The sequence below is a fragment of the Bidens hawaiensis genome, unplaced genomic scaffold (genome assembly GCF_021521415.1).
Source record: "Bidens hawaiensis isolate Kalapana, Puna unplaced genomic scaffold, B.hawaiensis_p1.1 tig00023535_1, whole genome shotgun sequence".
NCBI classification, from domain to species: Eukaryota; Viridiplantae; Streptophyta; class Magnoliopsida; order Asterales; family Asteraceae; genus Bidens; species Bidens hawaiensis.
The window spans coordinates 98,315-122,840 of record NW_027505034.1 but is presented as its reverse complement, the minus strand read 5'-3'; the positions used below and the strand labels follow the sequence as shown (position 1 = coordinate 122,840).

At 33.3% G+C, this 24,526-nt stretch overlaps 1 protein-coding gene across 1 annotated transcript; it reads right to left on the bottom strand.

Moving 5' to 3' along the window:
• Positions 1-5,091: 5,091 nt before the first annotated feature.
• On the bottom strand, positions 5,092-11,690 carry LOC143610006 (nifU-like protein 1, chloroplastic). The gene is made up of 3 exons (XM_077084608.1): positions 11,348-11,690; positions 7,499-7,635; positions 5,092-5,406 (listed from the first exon to the last, which is right to left on the bottom strand). The coding sequence occupies exons 1-3, from the start codon at positions 11,673-11,675 to the stop codon at positions 5,218-5,220; spliced, it is 654 nt and encodes a 217-aa protein (XP_076940723.1). The 5' UTR covers positions 11,676-11,690; the 3' UTR covers positions 5,092-5,217.
• Between the last annotated feature and the right edge of the window lie 12,836 nt (positions 11,691-24,526).

The following is a 24,526-nucleotide window of genomic DNA, read 5'->3' as shown; positions in this document are numbered from 1 at the left end:
TATGTGTACGGATACGAGTACATGCATTTGGAACAAAATGCGCATCCCTAATGATGCTTAATATGCTAAAAGGAAATTTAAGTAGCTGGTAGCATGTTAAAACAAGAGGTAAAATCATTACAAAAGAAGTTGAAGGTTTAAATGGAACAACAGGAAAAAAAAACGTAAATGATTGATCTATATTCTATACAAACTTTATATAATGTCAAGATGAAGTATAGTGTTTTATACTAATAGAATTACCAATTAACCAAAAATTTTAACTTCATACATTATGGGTGTTAAAAATTGGTGTAGTTTTAATTTAAGGTAGGTTAATAGACCAAGGGTATTTGTACTCGGTCTTTTATTTTATTTTATTTACGTATCCTTTTTTTTTCACGCTGGTGCATACCATAATTTACATATTATTCATTCAATTTTCAACATTTTACAACTAAAGAATGATGTTTAACTATAACATATATAAATAGGTGTTGAAAGTTGTAGGTGGATTAAAAAATAGTGACAGTTTAATACCATATTCATATAATGGTCGTAATTGATGAGTTGTAACTTGTAAGTTAACAACCATTTTGAAAACTCTATATAATTTATTATTATGGCTTTGAGGATATTATAAAGTATATCCACACGGTCTAGGATAAATATATGCATGACAATATGATATTCTTAAAAGTTATGGACGATCGTTGTCATTGTGAATACTTTAGTATTAAACATTTAAACCCAAAACTTCATATAGATAACGTATATCATTTGTGTAAGTTACTTTATAAAAAATTATATGCACATAAGAGATAGGTATACCTGTTAGTATGTTATGGTTAGTTACCCTGAATGTGAAAAATATGTCACATAGGCGTTAGTATGTTGGGATGTGTGGACATCAGTACATTTAGGGCAGCCGACCCTAGGTAGGGGTGCAGGCAAGGGCAGTCGGCCCTAGCTCAGTCTGTTCACTCGTCTACCCAATCTCGTTTGTGTATGTGCTTGTATCAATCATATGTATTCAATTTATACACAAACAAAAAAAACAAAATGCTATGGACAAATTAGGTGCCGACAAGTGACCAAATGTTGGCTTAACGGCACCAAACCTGTGAATTATATATATTAGATAATAACCTCATGTTTGCGAATATGTTTTATTTAAATAAAACCTAAACCATGCCAATAAGTAATTTACGCGCTTTCATACTAAAAAGGCAAAAAAAAAAAAAAAGTTTGCTAAAACAAGGGAATATCTCTTATATGGGGAATGTTCATGTACATTTTAATTTTAACATGAGAACGTAGGAAATAATACCAATTTATAAAAAAATGAGAACGTAAGAAACAATACAAACTACAAAACCAATATACATAAACAATGACTTGTAATAACAAAGAAAATAACCTAAAAATTACAACAAAAAAATCAAAATCAAAAACAAAATAATAACAACAAATACCAACAAATACTTATAACAGCAAAAGAAAAAAATCTAATAATAACAACAAAATATAAATCAGCAAAATACTTATAACGTCTCATAATAAAAAATTAGCAAATACGAACAAAAAATAACAGCAAACACCTATAAAAATAAACCTAATAATAACCACAAATTGGTTCTCACTGTTTTCATGTTAAAAATAAAATGTATTTGATCCTGATTCTCTCTTATATAGTTCTTATGTCAGATCAGTTTTTTTCTTGTTTTTCCCATTTCCCCCCAAACACCATGGTATCATCTCATTTCTTTGCAAATGCCAAAACTACTAAAACATGGAACCGTGATAGACTATGGTATAGTCTAGGGGTATGTTTTTTATCCGTACCCGAATAAGGAACCCGAACCGAAGCGGCCCGAGACCAAAATAACCCGATCCAAATTCACCCGAACCGATTAAACTCTTAACCCGAACCCGAGATAAAATATTCGGGTCGGTATTTGGGTTGAAATACCCTTATTCGGGTTGACCCGAATAACCCGAAGTATGATACATCGATGTATGTATCCTTATTTTTATAGGGTAGTTTGGCGGTGAAGTAACATAGTGACCATATCTATCACATTGGATCTCAATGTATTAATTACCATATAACATGTTTAGAATAATCTTCAATTCAAAAACTTAAATAATATAGTATTTAAACCAATAAGTATTGGGCATGTTTCTTCAATCTACACAAGTATTGATCCACATGCTACAACACTCCGTCCCGTCTAATCCATGCTTGTATGATAAATTTCATGTTTTGCTAAATATTATAAGTTATTATTGTATATGGTTGTATATTGCGGTTTTATAACGGCTTAAAATATGTTTTTTTTTATATATTGTTAAAGGTGGATAATTTTTTTTAATTTGTTAAACCTGAAACCCGACCCGAATTAACCGACCCGTTTAACCCGAAACCCGAACAAACCGAACTTATTTGGGTCGGTTCTTGGGTCAATTTGTTTTGAGCTCAAACCCGAACAACACGACCCGAACAAACCGAAACCCGGATAAATAACCCGAAGAACACCCCTAGTATAGTCCCCGGTTTCAGTGAAAGAAAAGTCTGGACAAAAGGGGACGATGTTCCCACTCTTTCACCGGCTCCTCAAGCACCCCAATCCGTATGCTCTTATGGTTACATAACCGAACAATATTATTTGTATTATATAAATAATAGTATAAGAAATTAAGAATCATTTGGTACAATGTGAAAACTACTCGTATAGTATAATGCAATAAAGGTAGCAGGCGAACCAAATATGAAATTAATTTGAAAGTAAAAATTATAAAAAAATAAATAAATAAAAAATGAAACGACAGGAAGATGCCGTCGCATATTAATCCGATGTTAGGGAATATATGTCGTGTAAGGTTTCGGTGGGATTGAGGAATGTGGTAACGGTGTTTACCGGCCGGCATATTATATAGTTATGAATGAATATAACAACGCTCAGTGGCGGACACAGGATTTTTTGTCAATGGGGTCCCAATTTTTTCGGTTTACAAAATTTTTCGGGTCGGTCGTTATTCGGGTCGGGTCGAGGCGAGGAACATAATAAAACACGGAACTATGGTGTCATTGGAAACGAGTAAGTAGAAAGAATCTAAATTACAAACTAGATGAAACATACAGTTTTAATTCATACCCGAAAAACATGAACGTAATCTATATATATGGTCTTACATAATTGACCAAAACATGAAAAAATAACTCTAACACAAATAAATGATTAATTATAATATACATACACAAGGTAAATAATAAAAGAATATGCAAAATCCATGTTAACATTATATATGTTGCATGGTGATAATGACTATATGAGAGAAACTAACAAAAAGCACAAATACCCTAACTGAATAACTAAGACTAGGATATTAAAAAAACAACAAAAAATAGTATGATGGGGCTTGAACCTACAACATCTCACAAGTAAAACAAGGGACTTTCCACTGTACCAGTTCAATCTTAATAGTATGGGTTCCAAGTATTAATTTTTATGGGGTCCTTACAAAATTTAATTCTAAGTAATTTTTAAAAGACATCGGTGTCCCGGGACCCCGATCGGACATATGTGGGTCCGCCCCTGACAACGCCACGTGGCATTTCCAAACCACAACAATAACAAACACATGTCACCATTTCATTTTCACTAACCGACACGTTCTATGTATTAAATGTTCCTTTTACATGCTATTTAAATCGAAAAAGATGTGTCATATTGTAGACATAAATAATAATAATAATAATAATAATAATAATAATAATAATAATAATAATAATAACTAGAAAATGATTAATATTTAATAATAATAAATTTATTAAAAGGAAAAGTTCAATGTATCTCTTATATAATATGTTGACGGTTGACGGTCGGTTAGACATGCATTGATAACGGTTGCAACTTCTTGACCTAACATAAAAGATTCTAAGTAAAGTATTAATAAATTAGACATAATAATATGATCATGATCATAAACTAACACAGAAGGTTTTAAGCCCTTCGCAAATCGAAACTAGTCTCATTACTATTTGTTTACATTGTCTCGTTATTTTACCGGTTTCATGTTATTATCAGGCATCAACAGAGTAGTAGAGTCGAATATAAATAGTTCCTTCGCAAATTAATGAGTCTCGTTGTTTTTTGTTTGTATCGCCTCGTTATTATCTTGTAGTTTTATCATTTTAATGTATCAGCTTAGTAGTTGAATCGAATGTAAATAGTTCTATTGCAAGCTCAAACTAAAAAGTTTTGAGTTTCATTTTTGTCACGATTCGTTTACCCGTTACGTTTTATTATCTTTTTTAGTAGATTAACAGTTTAACTAATTTATCTAAAAGTAGCTGAGATGCATAATTAACTGAAAACGAGTTAAAGGTAAAAAAAATGTAAATCAAAACTCACCATTAGCAATATGTTTAATGTTTATGACCTCTTAAACTGTATATTCAACAAATTTTGAATTGTTACTTTCACAAAAGCCCTTGTATGTAACTATTCATCGTTATATATGTATACAGGCCGTGTCGGTTTGCCTAAATTCATAAACAAATCAAATTTACGGTTCGGTTTTGAGAATTTGGAACCGGCATGTCTTCGATTTTCTCTGATCCGGTATTTTGGTTCTTCATATTTAGGAGTTGATCCTTTAATATGTTAGCCCAAGATTATACCAAAATATTAATACAGCCCAACTTTAAAAAATAAGTTCTAAACCCGGCTTGCTTTTTGTTATAAATTATAACTGAACAAAACACTGTTTGGGCTGCTTTATGGGCCTGCCTAATTTACTTAGAGGCTGAGCGGCGCCTGAGCCTGACTTATCAAGCTCGAACCGGCTTGTGAGCTTAAACGAGCTTAACACATATAAATTTTAGTTAATATATATAAATATATATTTATTTTATAATTATTATGTATAATATTATGATAAAAATAACCACATACACATGATATAAATAAAAATACAATTAAAAAGTATATATAATTATAGTTATTAACATACAAAAATTAATTAATATAATAATAACCAAGCCTAGCTTGAGCTCTCTATAAGTTACTCGAGCTCGGGTTCAGATTGTCTCATTTACACCCCTAAATTGAAGCCACAAGACACAAGTCTTGATTAAATTTGATAACACTTTTATTTTTAAGCAGTTCAATTTTATAACAAGTGTTTTACAAGTATGCAATAATCCTATATAACAATAGCTCTTAAGGCAAGTTACTCTGTGAGCACAACATTTTCAATATCTGTAAACTTTTCTTTGATGGCTGCTTTGACACCCGACCCGATTGATTCAGGCCCGGTATACTTCACGAGACATTCCCCACCTTTTACTGATAACACCTCCACATTTCCACCAAAGTTGGCTATTGCCGGCCTCAGTATTTCAAGGTGCGCGTTCACCGCCTGTGATTGCAACATATTAATACACTAGACGGGTGCCCGAGCGATGCGGCGGGAAACAAAAATTATAGTAATCATGTAACAATTGTGGATGCTCAAGGTTCGTTTGAATCCTTGAAAACGTTTGAACCAATCATCACTTTTGGTCAGTCGGTTTCCGAATGTTCAAACCATAGCAAAGGATTTGGTTTATGGTTTATACAGAAAATTGACCATATAAAACCGGATCAGACGGTAAATTTATTATTGAAGTTCAATAAGTGAAACCAAACCATTAGTAACGATTCAGTTTAAAGTTTCAAGGGTTCAGTTTCAGTTCTTAATAACAAAAAATCAAACCAACGGTTTGGCTCACGGTATAACTTTGAAACCGTTAAAACCAAATTGTGAATACCCATACGTAATATGTTAATTTTTTTTATTTGAAAAATTATAGCAAAACCATACCCAAATTAAAGACAATAAAATGCTCATTTTTATGGTGCATTTTTTATAAAAAATATTAACATATGAAAAAGTTATGGTCGTTAGAAAATCTTTGGTGGGAAGTTATTTACAATTAAAATTAAAAGGAATGTATATGTAAAGATAAAGGTCCAAATAGTAACTATTTCTTAAAATTTACAAAAGTTGAGTAAGGTTGAGGGAGCTATATTGTAACTATTTCAAGGCATATTTTGTAATGGACAAATTTGTCATTATCTTGCATGCTATATAAGATGTACATTACCCATTAAAAATTGTAAATTACTTAAAAATTGGTGTCTTAATTTACCCTTGTTTGGTGTATTATATGTAGTACTAGATGGGTGCCCGCGCCATGCAGCGGAAAACGTAAACATTGATAATCACGTAATAAATTAATGGGTGTTTAATGTTCGGTTTGAAACCGTAAAACCGTTCATCGGTTTGATTTGACTGTTGATTTTTTTTCTTTCACTTTTAGCCAGTTTTCAATTTTCAAAAGTTCTGTATTGGTTTTCGATGACAAAAAGCTGTTGCAAAATGTTTGGTTCACGGTTTAATTTAAAACAATCAAAAACAGACCGCAAACACACATACATAAAATGTAATTTTTTAATTGAAAAAAACTATGACAATATCATACTCAAATTAAAGATAAAAATATGCTCGTTTTTATGGTGGTATTTTTTAAAAAAAATATTAAAGTATGAAAAAGTTATTCAAGTTTAAAAATTATGGAGGAATTTGGGTTAAAAGTAAAAATTAAAATAATATATAGGTAATAGATTAAGGGTTATTGTTGTAATTATTCTTTAAGTTTAATTATAATTGCGGGACCAATATGGTAACTATATTAAATAAACGTTAGTTTTATTGTGAGAATTACTCTTTTGCCCCAATTTAAGGTTGTACAATATGTAGCATCACTTGTAAATCCCTTAATTTGAAGTGTCTTAATTTACCCCTCTTTGGTGTATTATATATAGTATAGATATAGATAGATATCATTGCTACATTATTACTCATTAAGAATATGCTTTGGCCAACTTCAAACTAGTTTCTCTTCTAGCTGAACTATGTGATATAATCCAATTGACCCGTATGAGTAGGGGTGTAAATGAGCGGAGCAGAGCTGGCTCGTTTTGACTTACGAGAGCTCGAGCTTTCGTTTTTTAAAGCTCGGGCTCAGCTCAGACTGGGCTTGTTTATTATTTATTAATTAAATTATATATGTTTTTAAATTTTTCTATATACTTTGAGAAAAATCGTAGACAAGCCTAAGCTCGGCTAGTACCTTAAACTAGCCATAGCTCGGCTCGAGCCTGGTTGTACTGTGACATTAATACATAGAAGTCCAGAAGGGGTAAAAGTTTGAAGCTCGTTAAGGCTCGACGAGCCTAAACGAGCTTCCCATACAAGGCTTGAGCCTAGGCTCGATAACTAAACGAGCTTTATTTGAAGCTCAGGCTCGGTTCACGCTCGAAAAAGCTCGGCTCGTTTTGAGCTTTTTATCGATCCGATCGCGAGTGGCCCGGCTCGTTTGCACCCCTACCTTACCACTCTATTGGCATAAATTTTCTTAGTTTCAGGTGTTTTAAGTATAAACACAACAATTAAGTACAAATCTTGCCTCGACAGTCGTTTCAGCCGGTTGTTGATCATAAACTTGAACAATTTCCTTAATGGCATCTCCAAATTTTTCTTTAAGTACTCTTTCAATCCCCATTTTCATGGTTGTTGTTGAGCTTGGACAAGATTCACATGCCCCTAATTCAAAATATTAGTGTTAATTAATCGCATCAATCATATAGTCATATTTCATAAACAAAAACATGCATCCAATCACTAGAAACTAATTTGCAGCAATCAGCCAATCACACACATCCAAATTGCTCAACAGTTAACTTACGATCACATGCATCTAGGGCTGTAAACGAATCGAGCGTACGGCGGGAAGTTCGTTTAATAAATGAACGAACATAACAAGAAATTTTGTTTGATTAACCAAATGAACGAACACAGATAGAGGCCATGTTTGTTCAAATGTGTTCGTGAAGGTTCCATAATGTGTTTGTTCGTGTATATAGATTAAAGGTTTTTAATACCTTCTACTGACTTTTCTAATCTTATCATATAGATAATAGATTTAAGCAAAACCATTAACTATAAAAAAAATATTAAATATATAAGGGTATTATGTGATTAATTTATGTGTGAAATTAACGTATGAATATGAATGTTAGAAAAACAACACAAACTTCGTAGCTGGACCAAATCATTGACACTTGACACCGACTATTCTCGGTTAGCCAAATCAAATGAAACATTGACAGTGTTCATTTGTGTTCCTTCGTTGGTTCGTAAAAACTGAACCAAAACAAAAACGGACGGTTTGGTTTTATTTTTTTGTAAAACTGAGCTTACGGCTCGGTTTTGATTTTGCATGTAATAAAAACTGAACCAAACCAAATTTATAAATTTTCAGTTGTTAAGTTTTTAACTTATAGGAATTTAATAGATATATAAAACATTTTAGCCCCACATATATAATACTCAATCACTTATAAATTAACAAAATGATTTAGGCCCATATTCAATATTTTGAGCCAAATCTTTTTTCGGTTCAAAAATATTTAGCTCAAACGCAAAAACCAAAACCAGACCGAACACAAACCGCAAAACCGAAACTGAATGCCTTTCAAAGATTCAAACACTGAAGCTTCTCGCTTTTGGTTCGTTTTAGATCAAAACTAACCTAAACCGATCCGTTTCAAACCAAAAACCGCAACGCTGATCTGAATACAAACCGCAAAACCGAGAGGTTTTCAAAAATTTAAAAAACCCAAGTTTCGGTTTTAGCCTAAAACCGACCCGACCAAACTAATTACTTAAGACACGATTACATGCATCAATTTTAGGGCTGGCAACTTGTGTCTTAACTGGTTTAACAGGTTAGAAACGACGCGCTTAACACAAGTATCAAACATGAATACGATTCGTTTAACTACTTTATATGTCATAGACTATAAGACAGTTTTAAGTTTTTTGTACCAATAAGGGGAAATGATGGAGTCTAACAAACTAATTTCAGTTATTTAAGAAAATTAATAGATCACATAGCGCACTTTTTTTGATTAACAGGTTTTATCGTGTCTTAAGCAAGCACCAGCCCTATGTTCAATTTCTGGGTGGTGGTGTTTATGAAGGATGATAGCGGGAATTGAGGTTGAGACATCGGAACAGATGTTGCGAACGCCATCGTCCTACGCCGCTGGAGAAGAAGTCAGACGCGAGAGCTACGCCACAACAATGTCACTGGTTCTAAAATAATGATTACAAAAGAGAAAAAAGAAGTTAAGCGAGCCACTCGATATCCGCTCGTGAAAAAGCTCGATCGAGCCTAGCTTAAACGAGCCCGAGCTGATCTCGAGCTTGAAAAACTACTCACGAGTCACGAACCGAGCTCAAGATTTAGAAATAGAGAGCGAAACAAGCCGAGCTCGAGTTTTGTCTAAGTTAAACGAGTCGAGCTCGGGCTCGGCTCTAGTCTATTTTATTTTTCAATTAACTTACGTTTTGGACTACGAAGACGCCCACTAATAAATGGGCACTCTCTTCTTTGATGGGCGCTTATATTGTGTCATACTTCTGAGAGTGTGATTTGGGATTAAGCCACGTGGCGATAACCGCCATAAAGGAAAACAAAGGGTCTTAGTGAGAGGCTATACCATCGAGGTATGTATTGGAATATAGGAAACGAATGATATTAAGAGTGTACTTATCACTAAAAAAGAACCTATGACAACCATTGCAGTTAACAAATGTAAGCATAAGCAGGCGGGACTTGACGTTTCACAACATATATTGACCTGCTCATTTCAAATTGTCACTATGTTATTCCCATCATCATGTGGTTTCAGGACGATCCACAAGTAGCGGGTAAGGTAGTTCTTAGGCTGTTGAGTCAAATACGTGATTCTATTATACGATAAAAAAAGTTTATCAACAATGCCTAATCCATAAAAGTAAACATTTGAAGTAAAGAAAAACGTAAGTAATCTAACATATAACGTATCCAATTGCCATGATATTACATGCTAATCCTCCATGATCAACACTCAGTGATGGGCAAACTCCCCTCTTGAACAGCTAAAGGTCCGATACTAACTTACATAACCAAGGATCCATTTAATACCCTAAACAACCATTCATGCTTAACATAAAACACGCTCATAAGGCTATGTGTAGTGGAGGGGATACAAAATGGAGCAATTTGCGCCATGTGGCGCCTAGTTAGCAAAGGGTAAGTTTTTGTTTTTGGGGTGTAATGGTGTTGTAGCCGTATATATACATACATATATATATATATCAAACACACACATATATAATATTAATGAACACACACACACAAGCAGCGAGAAGTACTTGTCGCCCCCGTTGCCCCATATTTGTCGCCCGGTACGTTTTGCCTAAAGACCTATGGACTATGATGATGGTGTGTTTGTGCAGTCAACTAACTTATCATTAATTAACATTATACAACAAGCTCTATACCGACCCAAACCGAACCAGTCACACCCGGTTTGCTTTAACTTTAATCACGAATTCACGATTACATGTAGGGTGTGCATGAAGCCGGAAAAACCAAACCGAGAAAAAAACGATTCTTTATTAAAGACGAAAAACCGAACCGAACCAAATTTATAGAATTTCATTATTTATTTATTTATTTTTTTAAGTTATATACAAAAATGTAAAAAGTGTGTGTGTGTGTGTGTGTGTGTATCGGGTTAAGTTATCGTACAATAATCCTTAACGTACACGAATTACGCTCACGTCCAAAACAAAATGCTCAAAGCCAAAAAACAAAAACGCTCAAACCCAAAACACAAAAAACGCTCAAGAAATCTACAATATGCTCAAAACAGACTTCATGAAGAATTATAAAAAATTGATCGATTAACTATCCAAATATGTTTTTCTCGGTGAGCCGATGATTAATTGAATATATATTGACGATTTCGAGATCTTGTGATGTGATTTCATAGATCAATTTCATGAAGATATGTATTTTTGTACGTTAAGAATTATTGTATTCTATCTTTTATCTATATCTATCTATCTATCTACACACATATATATAACTATATAACTTAAATAGTTTAGCACCAAGTGTATAACAATCAATTAATTATTAACTAACAAAATGATTTCGGCTTAAATTCATTATTTTAGGCCAAATCTTTTTTTCGGCTCAAAATTTTTAAGCTCATATGCCAAAACCGAACCGAAAAGTAACAAACTAAAAAACCAAAGTTTCGGTTTTTGGTTCGGTTTTAGCTCAAAACCGACCCAAACCGAACCGCGCACACGCCTACAGTCTTTAGTAATAACCTAATTACTTAAATCACTCTTTACACGCATCAATTTCATGTTCCAGTTAAGATTAAAAAGATCCTAAATCATATTATTATCATACCTTGTAGCTTAAGCGAAACGACACCGTTTAGAACAGAAACAACATCAACATTCCCACCGTCAGCAATTAAGTACGGCCTGACGTCTTCGAGAACGGCGTCAACGTTGTCGGGAGTGAGTTCATATTGCTGAGCTGAGTACAGTCCACCACCACTGGCTGTGGACTTAACGGTAACGGTGACGGTAGTTGTACGTCTTTGACTTTGGTTAACTAATGATAAAGTGTTTATTTTGTGTTTGGTTACGATGGATGTTAGTGAACAGGATAACGGTGGGAATTGAGGTTTAATAATAATCGGAATAATAATAACAGGTGTTGCTAACGCCATCGTCCTACGAGAAGAAGAAGACGTGAGAGGTGAAGGAAGAGAGAAGTTATGCCTGGCAAAAGCTTGATTTAGCCGAGCTTAAAAAACGACTTACGAATCGAGCTCAAGTTTTATAAATAAAGAGCGAAACTAGTCGAGCTCTGCTTGTTTGCGCCCGTACTCAATAGATTTGATTACTTATTATTTTTATTTTTGTTAAAATGTATGCTAGTTTTAGAGTTGGTCAATTCAATATTTTATCTTTTATATTTGATCTTGTCATAATATTTTATATTTCGTTTATGAGGTTTTGATATTAGGCTAGATATGTTGGACTCTTGGGCTGGACTTCTGGCCACTCCTTTATTTGAAGCCCATTTGGTGGAGGATGAGGCCGTTGGATACATCTTTGCATATGGAGATATTTTCTTGGTATAATTCATTCAAATAAAAAAAAGGCTCTCTCTCTCTAAAAGTTTCACACCGATGATCTCTTCGTTTCAGATCTAGGACTAGTTTGTGACTTCTTTGTTCTCTTGAGAGATCTATTGTTCTTGGTTTGTATTAGTCTCCTGGTTGTGTTGATCAAAAGAGACAGTTTGTATTTGGGGATTATTTGAATAAAGATCAAGGTTTTGTTTATGACATGGTATCAGAGCACAAAAACCTAAACTGCGGAAGAGCGATGGATCAGAGCCATATCAGCTTTGATGCCTAATTTTCTCTGATTCGTGACATTAGGGTTATCTGATCTAAAACCCTAATTTTCTCACTCTTGGTGTTTGGTGCTTGACGATTTAATCACTGTGAGATTGTTCTATTCCTTTTTTTAAGTTTACTGCTTATTTCTTATTTGCATTAGGCATTTATTGGCTGGGTTAGGGACAAGCGTTGTTAATTGATAATTGGTTGTTTGTTGCATTAGGCATCCTAGGATTACCTGCGCTTGTGTGTTTGACATATTTGTTTGATCGTTCTTGTGTTTTAAAAATGGGTAGTTCTGACGTTGTTAACAATGATACTCTAATAAGTAGACTAGATGTCAGTAATCCCTTATATCTTCATGCAAGTGATTCTAGTGCTTTAACCATTATCAATTTTAAACTAAAAGGTACTGAAAACTATTCAGTTTGGGCTAATTCTATGAAACTGGCTTTACAAGTTAAAAACAAGTATGGTTTTGTAACTGGATTATGTGTTAAACCTACAGATGATGTTGTTTTAGCAAGTCAGTGGGATAGATGTAACGCTGTAGTTCTCACTTGGATTTTAAATTCTATAAGCGAGGATCTATATGTAGGACAAGTCTATTCCCAACTTGCTGTTGATGTTTGGGAAGACTTGAAGGAAACATATGACAAGGTGGATAGGTCTGTGATCTTTAATCTGTATCAGAAGATCAATGGGCTTACCCAAAATGGTACTCCTGTTACAAATATTATCACAAACTCAACACCATGTGGAAGCAGTTTGATTCCATGGTTCAACTTCCTTCGTGTTCTTGTCAAGCTTCGAAGAGTTTTAATGATTTTAACCATTTAATCAAACTTATGCAATTTCTTATGGGATTAGATGACGTTTATCAGCCTATTAGAAGTAACTTGTTGACGAGAGAACCTCTCCCTACTGTTAAAGTTGCTTTTTCTATTGTGTCCAGGGAAGAGTCTCATAGAAATTCAAATGGTTCTTTTAAAAGTCAAGTTCAAAATGTAGGGTTTGTTTCTAAAACTAATCAGAACTTTGATAATAAGAATAAGTTTATTAGAGGACCTAATACAAACCTTAAATGATCACATTGCAAAAAGATAGGTTATACAATAGAAAGATGTTTTGAATTAGTTGGGTACCCTCAAAGTTCTAGACCTAAGGGGGCACCCAAGTCTAATGCTGCTAATTGTGTTTCTGGTAAAAATGTGTCGTCTTCTAATGCCTCTCCTAGTTCGCTTACTCTTGAGCAAGTGACTAGATTGTTAGGGTTGTTGAATGAAAGGTCGAGTGAAGAGCAGCAAGGAGGAAATGTAGGAGGTAATCTTTTAAGTTGTTTTTCTAATTCTATTTTCTTTAAAAATATTTTTTCCTTCAGTAGCTGTCATGAGAAGTCAACCGAATATGGTTGGATCATAGATTCTGGAGCTAACCAACATACGGTAAATAGTGATAAACAGATTTTTAATCCAATTGATGTTTCCGAATAGAAGATAATGTTTCCGAATAGAAGATAAGTGTTAAACAACCTAATGGGTCAAATGCGTTGGTAACTTAAATTGGAAGTATAAGGTTAAATAATAGTGTGATTTTAAATGATGTGTTCGTTGTTCCAGAATACCATGTCAATCTCTTGTCAGTCTACAAACTTGCTAAAGATAATCATTTGTCTGTCACCTTTAATGAAGAAAATTGTTATATCCAGGATTCACTCACAAAGAAAACCCCGGTGACTGCTAGTCAAATAGATGGGTTATATCTCTATGGTGATAACACTAAGTCGTTAAAGGTTTGTTTTAATAGCTATGATCAAATTAATCTTTGGCATGTTAGATTAGGACACCCTGCTAATCAAGTTTTAGATGTTTTAAAACACGATCTGGGCCTAAAAGTGATTAATGAAACTATTCCTTGTGATGGGTGTCACAAAGCTAAACAACATCGTGAACCATTTCCTTTAAGTGATCACAAATCACTGAAAGTTTGAGAGTTGGTTCACCTTTGTGACATTCGTCAATTTCGGGTCTCGTTTGTATTCGTTTTTGTATTCGTTTATCATGTAAACCGACCCATTTTGTAAACCAAAGCTTATTATATAATCAAAATGATGGATTTTATGTTACAATATTGTTTTACACTTGTTGGGTCTTGAAAACATTCTTTTTGGTCCTTAAAACTCCTTAAATGACTTAAACCAAAATTTGGGGACTATTATTGCCATTTACCAAAATCTTGTTTGACCATTTCAACCATCACATGCATCTTTACCCTATTTTTATAAACCATAATCTTACCATTATAAAATCAAGGCTCCATACACCATTTTGGTTGTTCATCTTCTCCAAAATCTCTCTCAAATCCAAGTATTCATCTTCAACATTTTGTTACTTTGATTTCTTAAGGTCAACTAACTATAGTCTTTCATTTTAACTTGTTCATCTAATATTACTAACACTTGAATATGGTGGTACAACATATATATAATACACACCCCTTGTTTCCTTTATTTGTTACTTCACCGACTCCGGTTGGTTAAATTTCGAATGTCATAAGGCAAGGCTTCATGGAGGACTTCGTGTTCTTGATATATATTTACACACACATAACTTATTATACATATCACTTATGACTAACTTCTAACCCTTTTTAGTTTGTTCATCTTATTTACAAGTTCCATGGTGTGGGTTTGTATAAGACTAACCTCGGTTTAACCGAAACTAGTCCAAACCGGAAACCGAACTTTTGTTTACTAGTTTTGTTAAAATAGTTGTTTAAACATGTTTATTGCTAGATTTGAGTTTCAAAAATCATTTTTACAAGTTCTTTGATATTAAGCATATGGAATCCATCTATGAACTCGTTGGGAGATGGAAACCGAACTAAACCGAAACTTTTGCTTAAAAGACTTGTAGTTAACTTTTTAGTTGTAAAATTTAAGTTTTCTTCATTTATAAACCAATATATAAGTTCTATGATATTTGGGCATGTAGAAACCATCTATGAACTATTTGTGAGATGGAGACAGAACTAAACCGAACTATACCGACTTTTACTCGCTTAAGACACACAAGTGTGTTTTTAGCTATCATGACTTGTATATTTCTTTAAAAATAGTATACAAACTGATTTTAATTATTTTCTTAAGTACTTGGAATTGTTGGATCCAACTTGATCTCATCACATAGTTTGGACCAACAAAACCGAACACTCGTTTAACGTGCGTTGTTAGTTCTAAACAATAGATCTACATACTTGGTTAAGTGTTAGTATATTTTAATGAGTTATCTCATAACAATTAATATGTTGGAAAGTTGAATTTGGGTTTGACCATTTGTCAAGACCCGAATCGACATCCCGAACACTCGTTAAAAACCCGTTTTAGTATCTTTGTCCCAAAGGAACTTGCATTTTAGCATTTTTCCCACCTTATTACTTAACATTGGTTAAGTAAATATTAAGGTTAGATACTTTAACCCGGTTTCGAGCAAACTTACATTTTTAAAGGATTGTTATTATAAATTCTTAAATAGTTACATTTTAAACCTTGAACTTTAATTGTTTACTTTTTGCAACAATTATTTTATTTAAAGATCTTCAAGATAACCATTCTAAATCCAAGATTTTATTGTCATTTAGGCCTTGCTCTTTAAACTTCATCCATCCGGTTATTCATCTTTTACCGATCAAGTTTTATACTTGAACGTGAGTAACTTCATACCCCGTTTTCTATCTTTTGTTTTGGGGTGACATTTCATACTTATTCAAATCAAATGTTTTATACTTGAGTCTTAAACCACAAACGTTGTTTTATACTTTACTTGAATAATTGTTCGATTTGGTGTTCTATGCTTATATGCCTATGTGTTTATAGCTTTCGGTTGGTGGAATCTATAAATCCTAGACTACTTGGCATCCCCTTGTAGAAAGGTGTTTTTAACGTAATGCAATTAACGATATTCTATTAAATCCTATACTACTTGCAATCCCTTGTAGCTAGGTGGCGTTAACGTAATTCTATTAGCGATTGTCAATTTATCCAAGTTTATAGCTATTATTTATGGTTTTGTATACTAGTTTTGTGGCTTTTCACACTATATATCTATTGTTCAAACTTATGAATTGCTCACCAACCTTTGTGTTGACAACTTTATTTTATGAAATGTTATAGGTTTGCATCTAGGTTGATTATGGAGTTCGGTGAAGAAAATGATACAAATACCGTTAGGATATTAGCAAAAATGAACAATATTTGATTTGCTATATTTTGCTATATTTTGTTGTATTTGACTTATGAATATTTGGTTATGTGACATTTTCGATGTTGCGAAATGAAATGAGTTTGTTAAATATTGTCGCTTTAAATAGTGTCATGCGCTTATGGGCAATCGTTACACCTCGGCATGTTCCGCAGCCTTTGGTCGGGGTGTGACAATCTTGATGTTTGGGGCCCTTATAGGGTTAAAAGTAAAGAAGGCTTTAGGTACTTCTTGACTGTTGTTGATGATTTCTCTAGAGCTGTCTGGGTGTATCTTTTAAAAGATAAATCTCAAGTTTTTTCCAACATTGAAATGTTTTGTAATATGCTTGAAAATCAATTTGAAATTACAATTACGATCTTTAGGTCTTATAATGGTACTGAATTTGTTAATAATCAAGTTCAAGAGTTTTTTAAGAAAAAGGGAATTATTCATCAAACCTCTTGTACTCATACACCGCAGCAAAATGGTATAGTTGAGAGGAAACATCGACACTTGTTAAACGTGGCTAGGTCTTTGTTATTTGAAGGTGGTGTCCCTTTGAGTTTTTGGTCCGAATGTGTTCTAACTGTAACTTACTTGATTAACAGGACTCCCTCTTATATTTTGAATGGTAGATCTCCATATGAAAAACTGTTTGGATTTAAACCCTCTTTGCTGCATTTACGTAGCTTTGGCTGTCTGTGTTTTTATACATTGTTAAATAATATGGATAAATTTGAAAAACGGGCAGAAAAGTGTGTGTTTTTGGGATATTCGTTTAATAAAAAAGGTTACAAGTTATGGAACATTGAGACAAAACAAGTTGTATTTTCTAGAGATGTTAAATTTTATGAGTCAGTGTTTCCTTTTAAAGATAAAACTTTTCTTAAAATCTTTGATGATCATTCTGATACCTCTACTAATAATCTGAATTTTTTTGATAAATTTGACGGTGACAACCAAAGTAACCTAAATGTAGAAATTCCTAATGATGAGGAGGGAGGAGTTTCTAGAAACATCAGTTCTGATCAGCCACCTGAGTGTATTTCCTGAAATTCTGGCGAGGCTGAAGGGGATATGCAGCCTGACATTTTGGAGAATTATGCCAGTGAGGTAGATGGAACTGGTGTTATAAATGATGAAACAATTCAATCTGAGGGTAATAATGATCATGTATCCACAACAGTTAGAAGATCTACCAGGAGTTCTAGTTTACCAAAAAAGTTGCATGATTTTATAATTGAGGGCAAAGTTAAGTATGGCTTAGAAAAGGTTCTAAACTATTCCAACTTAAATAAGGAAAATTTTTGTCTTGTTTCTATGTTAAACAAAAGTTTTGAACCTAAGAATTACACTGAAGCAGTTAGTGATACTAATTGGGTTATAGCAATGAATGAGGAAATGACAGCCTTGAACAGGAATAATACTTGGGAATTGGTTGATCTTCCAAGTGGTAGAAAGCCTATAGGTTGTAAGTGGGTGTATAAAATAAAAATATACATCCACAGGAGAGGTTGAGAGGTATAAGGCTAGACTTGTAGCTAAAGGATTTAGTCAGAGAGAAGGAATCGATTTTGATGAGACCTTCTCTCATGTTGTCAAAATGATAACTGTTAGATGTATAACTAGTCTTGCTGCTTCTAAAAACTGGTCATTATATCAGCTGGATATTAATAATGCTTTCCTTTATGGTGATTTAAATGAAGATGTGTATATGACCTTACCTGAAGATTACTTTTCTAGAAATGAGTCCAAAGTTTGTAAGTTGAAAAAATCTCTATATGGTCTTAAACAAGCACCAAGAATGTGGAATGAAAAATTAGTTAGTGTCTTGTTAGATATAGGGTTTAGTCAAAGTAAAAGTGATTACTCTTTGTTTGTTAAAAGTACAAATGATGTTTTTATTGTGCTGCTTGTGTATGTTGATGATATAGTCATCACTGGTAATAGTGATACTGAAATTGAATCTGTTAAAAGTTTGCTAAAAACAAAGTTTCTGATTAAGGATTTGGGTTTACTAAAATATTTTTTGGGAATTGAAGTCTTAAAAACTGATTTTGGATATTGTCTTTCTCAAAGAAAATATTGTGTCGAACTTTTGAAAGAATTTGGTTTAACTGGATCTAAACCAGTTAATGTTCCCTTGGAACAAAATTTTGTTTTGAACAAAGAGTCAGGTGAATTGTTAATGAATATTTCCGAGTTTCAAAAATTAATTGGGAAATTAATTTACCTTTCCCATACTAGACCTGATATTGCATATGCTGTACAATATCTTAGTCAGTTTATGCATAGTCCTACAAGTGTTCACTTGAGGCTTGCTCTAAGGCTGCTAAGGTATTTAAAGAAATCACCAGGAAAGGGTGTTTTAATCACTGCAAGTGATAATCTAGACATATCTGTTTTTATGGATTCAGATTTGGGCCAAGTGCTTGATCAATCGGAGATCGGTGACCGGATATTGTGTGTTTCTTGGAAAATCTTTGATTTCATGGAAAAGTAAAAAACAAAGTACCGTCTCTCGGTCTTCAGCTGAAGCTGAATATCGAGCAATGTGTTCAGCTGCTGGTGAGGTAATCTGGTTGTTAAATCTGATGAAGGAATTAGGAGTGCAAGTTAAGTTGCCTGTAAAAATGGTGTGTGATAACTCTGCAGCCATTTCAATAGCTTCTAATCCGGTTTTCCATGACCGAACGAAACATTTTGAAGTGGATCTCTTTTATTTAAGAGAAAGGGTGGCTGCTGGTACTATTAAGATTCAGAAAATAGGTTCAAATGATCAACCAGCTGACATTTTTACCAAAGGTTTGTTTCCCTCTCATCATAATAAAATTTGTGATTTGTTAGGTTTAGTTGATGTGGTTAAATATTGAATTGTTGGGGGGGGGGGTGTTAAAAGGTATGCTAGTTTTAGAGTTGGTCAATTCAATATTTTATCTTTTATATTTGATCTGGTCATAATATTTTATATTTCGTTTATGAGGTTTTGATATTGGGCTAGATATGTTGGACTCTTGGGCTGGACTTCTGGCCACTCCTTTATTTGAAGCCCATTTGATGGAGGATGAAGCCGTTGGATACATCTTTGCATCTGGAGATATTTTCTTGGTAGAATTCATTCAAATAAAAAAAAAGGTTCTCTCTCTAAAAGTTTCACACCGATGATCTCTTCGTTTCAGATCTAGGACTAGTTTGTGACTTCTTTGTTCTCTTGAGAGATCTATTGTTCTTGGTTTGTATTAGTCTTCTGGTTGTGTTGATCAGAAGAGACGGTTTGTATTTGGGGATTCTTTGAATAAAGATCAAGGTTTTGTTTATGACAATTTTATAATTAACTTAAGTTGTGGACCGGAAGCCACAAACTAATAAATGGGCACCGGTGGCGAAGCTTGGACATGTACGTCGAGGAGGCCCGACTCAATATGTATACAAATATTCATTGACAAGAGGGGGCACGCTCAAAATTGCGGTCGGAAACGGGTAAATTTACACTATGTATAAAAATTTTCGGGCAATAAAGGATAAATTTACACTACCGAGCTAAAGCCGGGGGGGGGGGGGGGCAGACTTAAAATTTCGATCGGACACTTACACCATTTATAAAAAAATGGCACTCTCTTCTTTGATATGTGTTATATTATCGTGTCATATTTATAAAGGTTTGATTTTGGATTAAGCCACATGTCAAAAATCGAAAATCGTTAAAAGAAAGGGTCTTAGGGGGAGACTGCATTGATGATATATGTATAGGAATATGGGAATGAATGATTTCAAGAGAGTGAGCTTACCACTAAAAGAGAGCCTATAACAACCATTGCGTTAACGAATGTACGCATAAGCAGGCGGGACTTGACATTTCACAAAATATATTGATGTGTTCATTTTAAAATTGATGCTTTGTTATTCCTATCATCGTGTGGTTTTATGACGATTCATAGGCAACGAGTCAAGTAGTTTTTAGGCAGTTGAGTGAATCTCTTGGCATCCTCGAGTCGCATATCACAAGCCCTATCCCATACAACTAGTGGGTGGTCAAAACTGGGCAAGGGAGGATATTCGATTTATTGGACACATATCATCACCGTCTTGAAAAATTGTCGTTCTTTTATCTTGTTTTTGTTATCTTATATCCTTCCACACCCCCACCAAACCACTAATCACATGATTCAATTTCAAATGATTTAACTTTGAGCAAAATACATGTTAGTCCATTTTTGCAAGGTATGTAGTTCCATCACTTGTTTAGCCAACATTAGTAATATTGAGCTAAATACGTGTTTTCATCATGTTAAAAACGTTATCAACAATGAATGCCCAATAAACAAAAGCGAACAAGAAACACTACACATATGAAGTTAAAAAAATAAGTAATCTAACATATAATGTATCCAATTGACATAACGTTATAGCACTATATGTAAATCCTCCGTGATCAACACTCAGTGATGGGCAAACTCCCCTCTTGAACAACTAAAGGTCCAGGATTAACATCCATAACTCGATATTCTACACATGACAATCAAATTGCATGATAACGAGGAGCCAACTTTAACCCTAAACAACTGTTATGCTCGTAGAATCAAACATAAAACACGCTAAAAAATAATTACAACGATGGTGTTTTCGTATACACCAGCATATCGTAACTTAAAATCATTTAACTAATCATACTACAATCATTATAAATATTTATCAATGAACATTACCGATTCCATAAGTCACAAACGTCAATCAGATTTTCTTAGATGACGTTAGTCTAGCTGACATGTCCTCAAAAGAAAACTCTACATCTAACAACTATTTACTCTAGTTCAATCTAGTTATTATTCAACTAATCATACTATAGTCATTATAAATTTTTATCAACAAACATTACCGGTTTCATAATTCACAAACTTCGATCAAGTTTTTTTTAGTTGCCAGGTCCTCAAAACAAAATAATCTACATCTAACAAGTAACAACTACTTACGCCATTTCGAACCCTCTTACGACCTCTTCAATAAGTGACGTACACTTGTGAGTTGTGACGTACACTTGTTCGAATCGAACTCGTACGTTCCATTGCATCATCATCGTATTATTGTTATTATTATTTATTATTCAAAAAAAGGGGGGGAACACGAACCAAGTTAGGGTTTATGAAGCAGCTTTCCACGGTGTTCTTACTCACTTGAAGCTATAATAATAATAATAATAATAATAATAATAATAATAATAATAATAATAATAATAATAATAATAATAATAATAATAATAATAATAATAATAATAATAATAATAATAATAATAATAATAATAATAATAATAATAATAATAATAATATAATAATAATAATAATAATAATAATAATAATAATAATAATAATAATAATAATAATAATAATAATAATAATAATAATAATAATAATAATAATAATAATAATAATAATAATAATAATAATAATAATAATAATAATAATAATAATAATAATAATAATAATAATAATAATAATAATAATAATAATAATAATAATAATAATAATAATAATAATAATAATAATAATAATAATAATAATAATAATAATAATAATAATAATAATAATAATAATAATAATAATCAGTTTCTTCTTATATTAACTCCGATCACCTCTGATCGTTAGTTTCCGTTACAATTCTGCTTTGATTCGAGCTAAACGATGTCGTTGTGATTTCAGTTTGATAAAAGTATGGACTGATGGCAGATGGACTCGTCTGGAGAAACAGGTTGTTGCGGTTTCGTTAATTTAACTGTAACCTAATTAATTTCACAGCTGAATTTGTGTGTTTAGTGTAATATTCATAAGGTTTTGTGCATGTTCGGTGCGTTAAGTTTTTATCGGACAAGCGAATGGTTCGCGGACAGCTAACGGAACGGAGTTTATTGTTCGTGTTCGTTCGTTAAGGAAAATGAACTGTTCGTGTTCGTTCATTTACCGAAATGAACTTGTTTGTGAACGGTTCATGAACACCTGACTGAACGGAATTTATTGTTCGTGTTTGTTTGTTAAGGAAATGAACTTGTTCGTGAATGGTTCACATACACTTGATTGTACGGGATTTATTGTTGGTGTTCGTTCGCAAGGAAATGAACTTGTTTGTGAACGGTTTACAAACACCTGTCTGAACGGAATTAATTGTTCGTGTTCGTTCATTAAGGAAATGAACTTGTTCCTGAACGGTTCACGAACACAGACAATGTATTATTTTATTTGCCTAACGGAGAGTGGTCAGCGTTAACGGTTTGGTCCGGCTACGAAGTTTGTGCTGGTATTTTTTCAGCATTCGTATAACATATGTTAATTTGCATATAGATTGATCACATAACACTCATATGCATTTTTTTGTTTTATAGTTAATACGGTTACTTAAATCTAAATGATAAGATTAGAAAAGTCATTAAAAAAACCTTTGATGAACAAGCATAAACAAACAAACATTAACGAACGTACACGAACACATTATCGAATGTTCATGAACACAATTGAATGAACATGGCCTTTGTTCATGTTTGTTCATTTAGTTAATCAAACAAAATTCTATGTTCATGTTCATTCATTTAGTAAATGAGCAAGCATAAACGAACTTCCAGCCGAACAGTTCACGAACAGTTCGCCAAACGTTTGGTTCGTTTACAGCCCTATGAGTGACTATGCCGAATCAATTTTGTGAAAATTTATGCCTGTTTCTGTATGTGATTGAAACTTCTTGATCTGCTAATAATTTGCATTAATTGTGTGCTAACTTTCGTTTTTGTATGTTTTGAATGTGATATCTGCATTAGAATTTTTGAAATTTTCGTTAGATAGTGTGGTGTAGTGGATTGATCTGCATTAAATGGTTCTGCTTCTGTTTCATTTTGGGTTAACATAAGAAAACAACAAGGTTCATTTTCAGTGTTGAATACAATTGCTCATGGATCACTGATGAATCAGACTTTTATAGTGTTCATATATGATCATCTTTACATTCATTCCTTGGTTTCTCAAATTACGGTTACAAGTTTTGGTTTGTTTGAAAAAGTGGATGGTTATAGTTTTGGCTGGCAAAGAAACTTGCTGATAGTGAATACACCGTGTATTTAATGTTTAAACACACACACATAAGGGGAAAGAATTTAGTTATCTAACTGTTGTAAACCTTGTAATTACAATTTGGGGGTGCAGCCACACTAATCAACAGATTCTTCTATAATAGTTTTGATAACTCTTTGGGAGAACACCGCACCGTTTATTTCTGTTGACTGTCACCTCTATCCGGTCATTAACAATTCCGCCTTGATTTTGATCCGAACGACGTCGTTGATTCGTATATCTAGACAGGTGGCATACAACTCTTTTTACAACATCCATTTCGGAATCCTGGTTGACAGAAATGGGCAGATGGCAAATGGGCCTGGCCCGAGAAACGAGCTGCACTTTTGGTTTTAGCGTAACACATTCCGACTCTATATATACTCCCTTTTCTCCTACTATTCTTACACATACTCTCGCCGCTGTTCTTATCATTTTTAGGGTTTAGTTTTCTCAATTGCATTTGGGGTGCGTGCTGCTTTCTACATTATTCATTAAGTACATTCTTCTGTGCTGCAGTTTGTTGTAAAAACTATGGTGACGGTGAGTATTTAACTGTTTACGCCCACTCGTTATATTGAGGATCTATGCTTGTTTATGTACCCGATTGAAAATTCTTACTATGCTACTAACTTGCTGTTAATCTGTATGCTTTGAATGTGTAATCTGCGTTAGAATCTTGAAACTTTTATTAGATAGTGTGGTGTAGTGAATTGATCAGCATTAAATGGTTCTGATTTCGTTTCCCTTTGGATAATAATAATAATAATAATAATAATAATAAGAAGAAGAAGAAGAAGAAGAAGAAGAAGAAGAAGAAGAAGAAGAATGGGTCAAAGAG

Coding starts and splice junctions, on each gene's coding strand:
- LOC143610006 (XM_077084608.1), bottom strand. CDS start 11,675: ATGGCGTTAGCAACACCTGTTATTATTATTCCGATTATTATTAAACCT. Junction 7,636..11,347: donor CGTTTCGCTTAAGCTACAAG/GTATGATAATAA, acceptor ATTTTGAATTAG/GGGCATGTGAATCTTGTCCA. Junction 5,407..7,498: donor CGGCTGAAACGACTGTCGAG/GCAAGATTTGTA, acceptor TTGCAATCACAG/GCGGTGAACGCGCACCTTGA.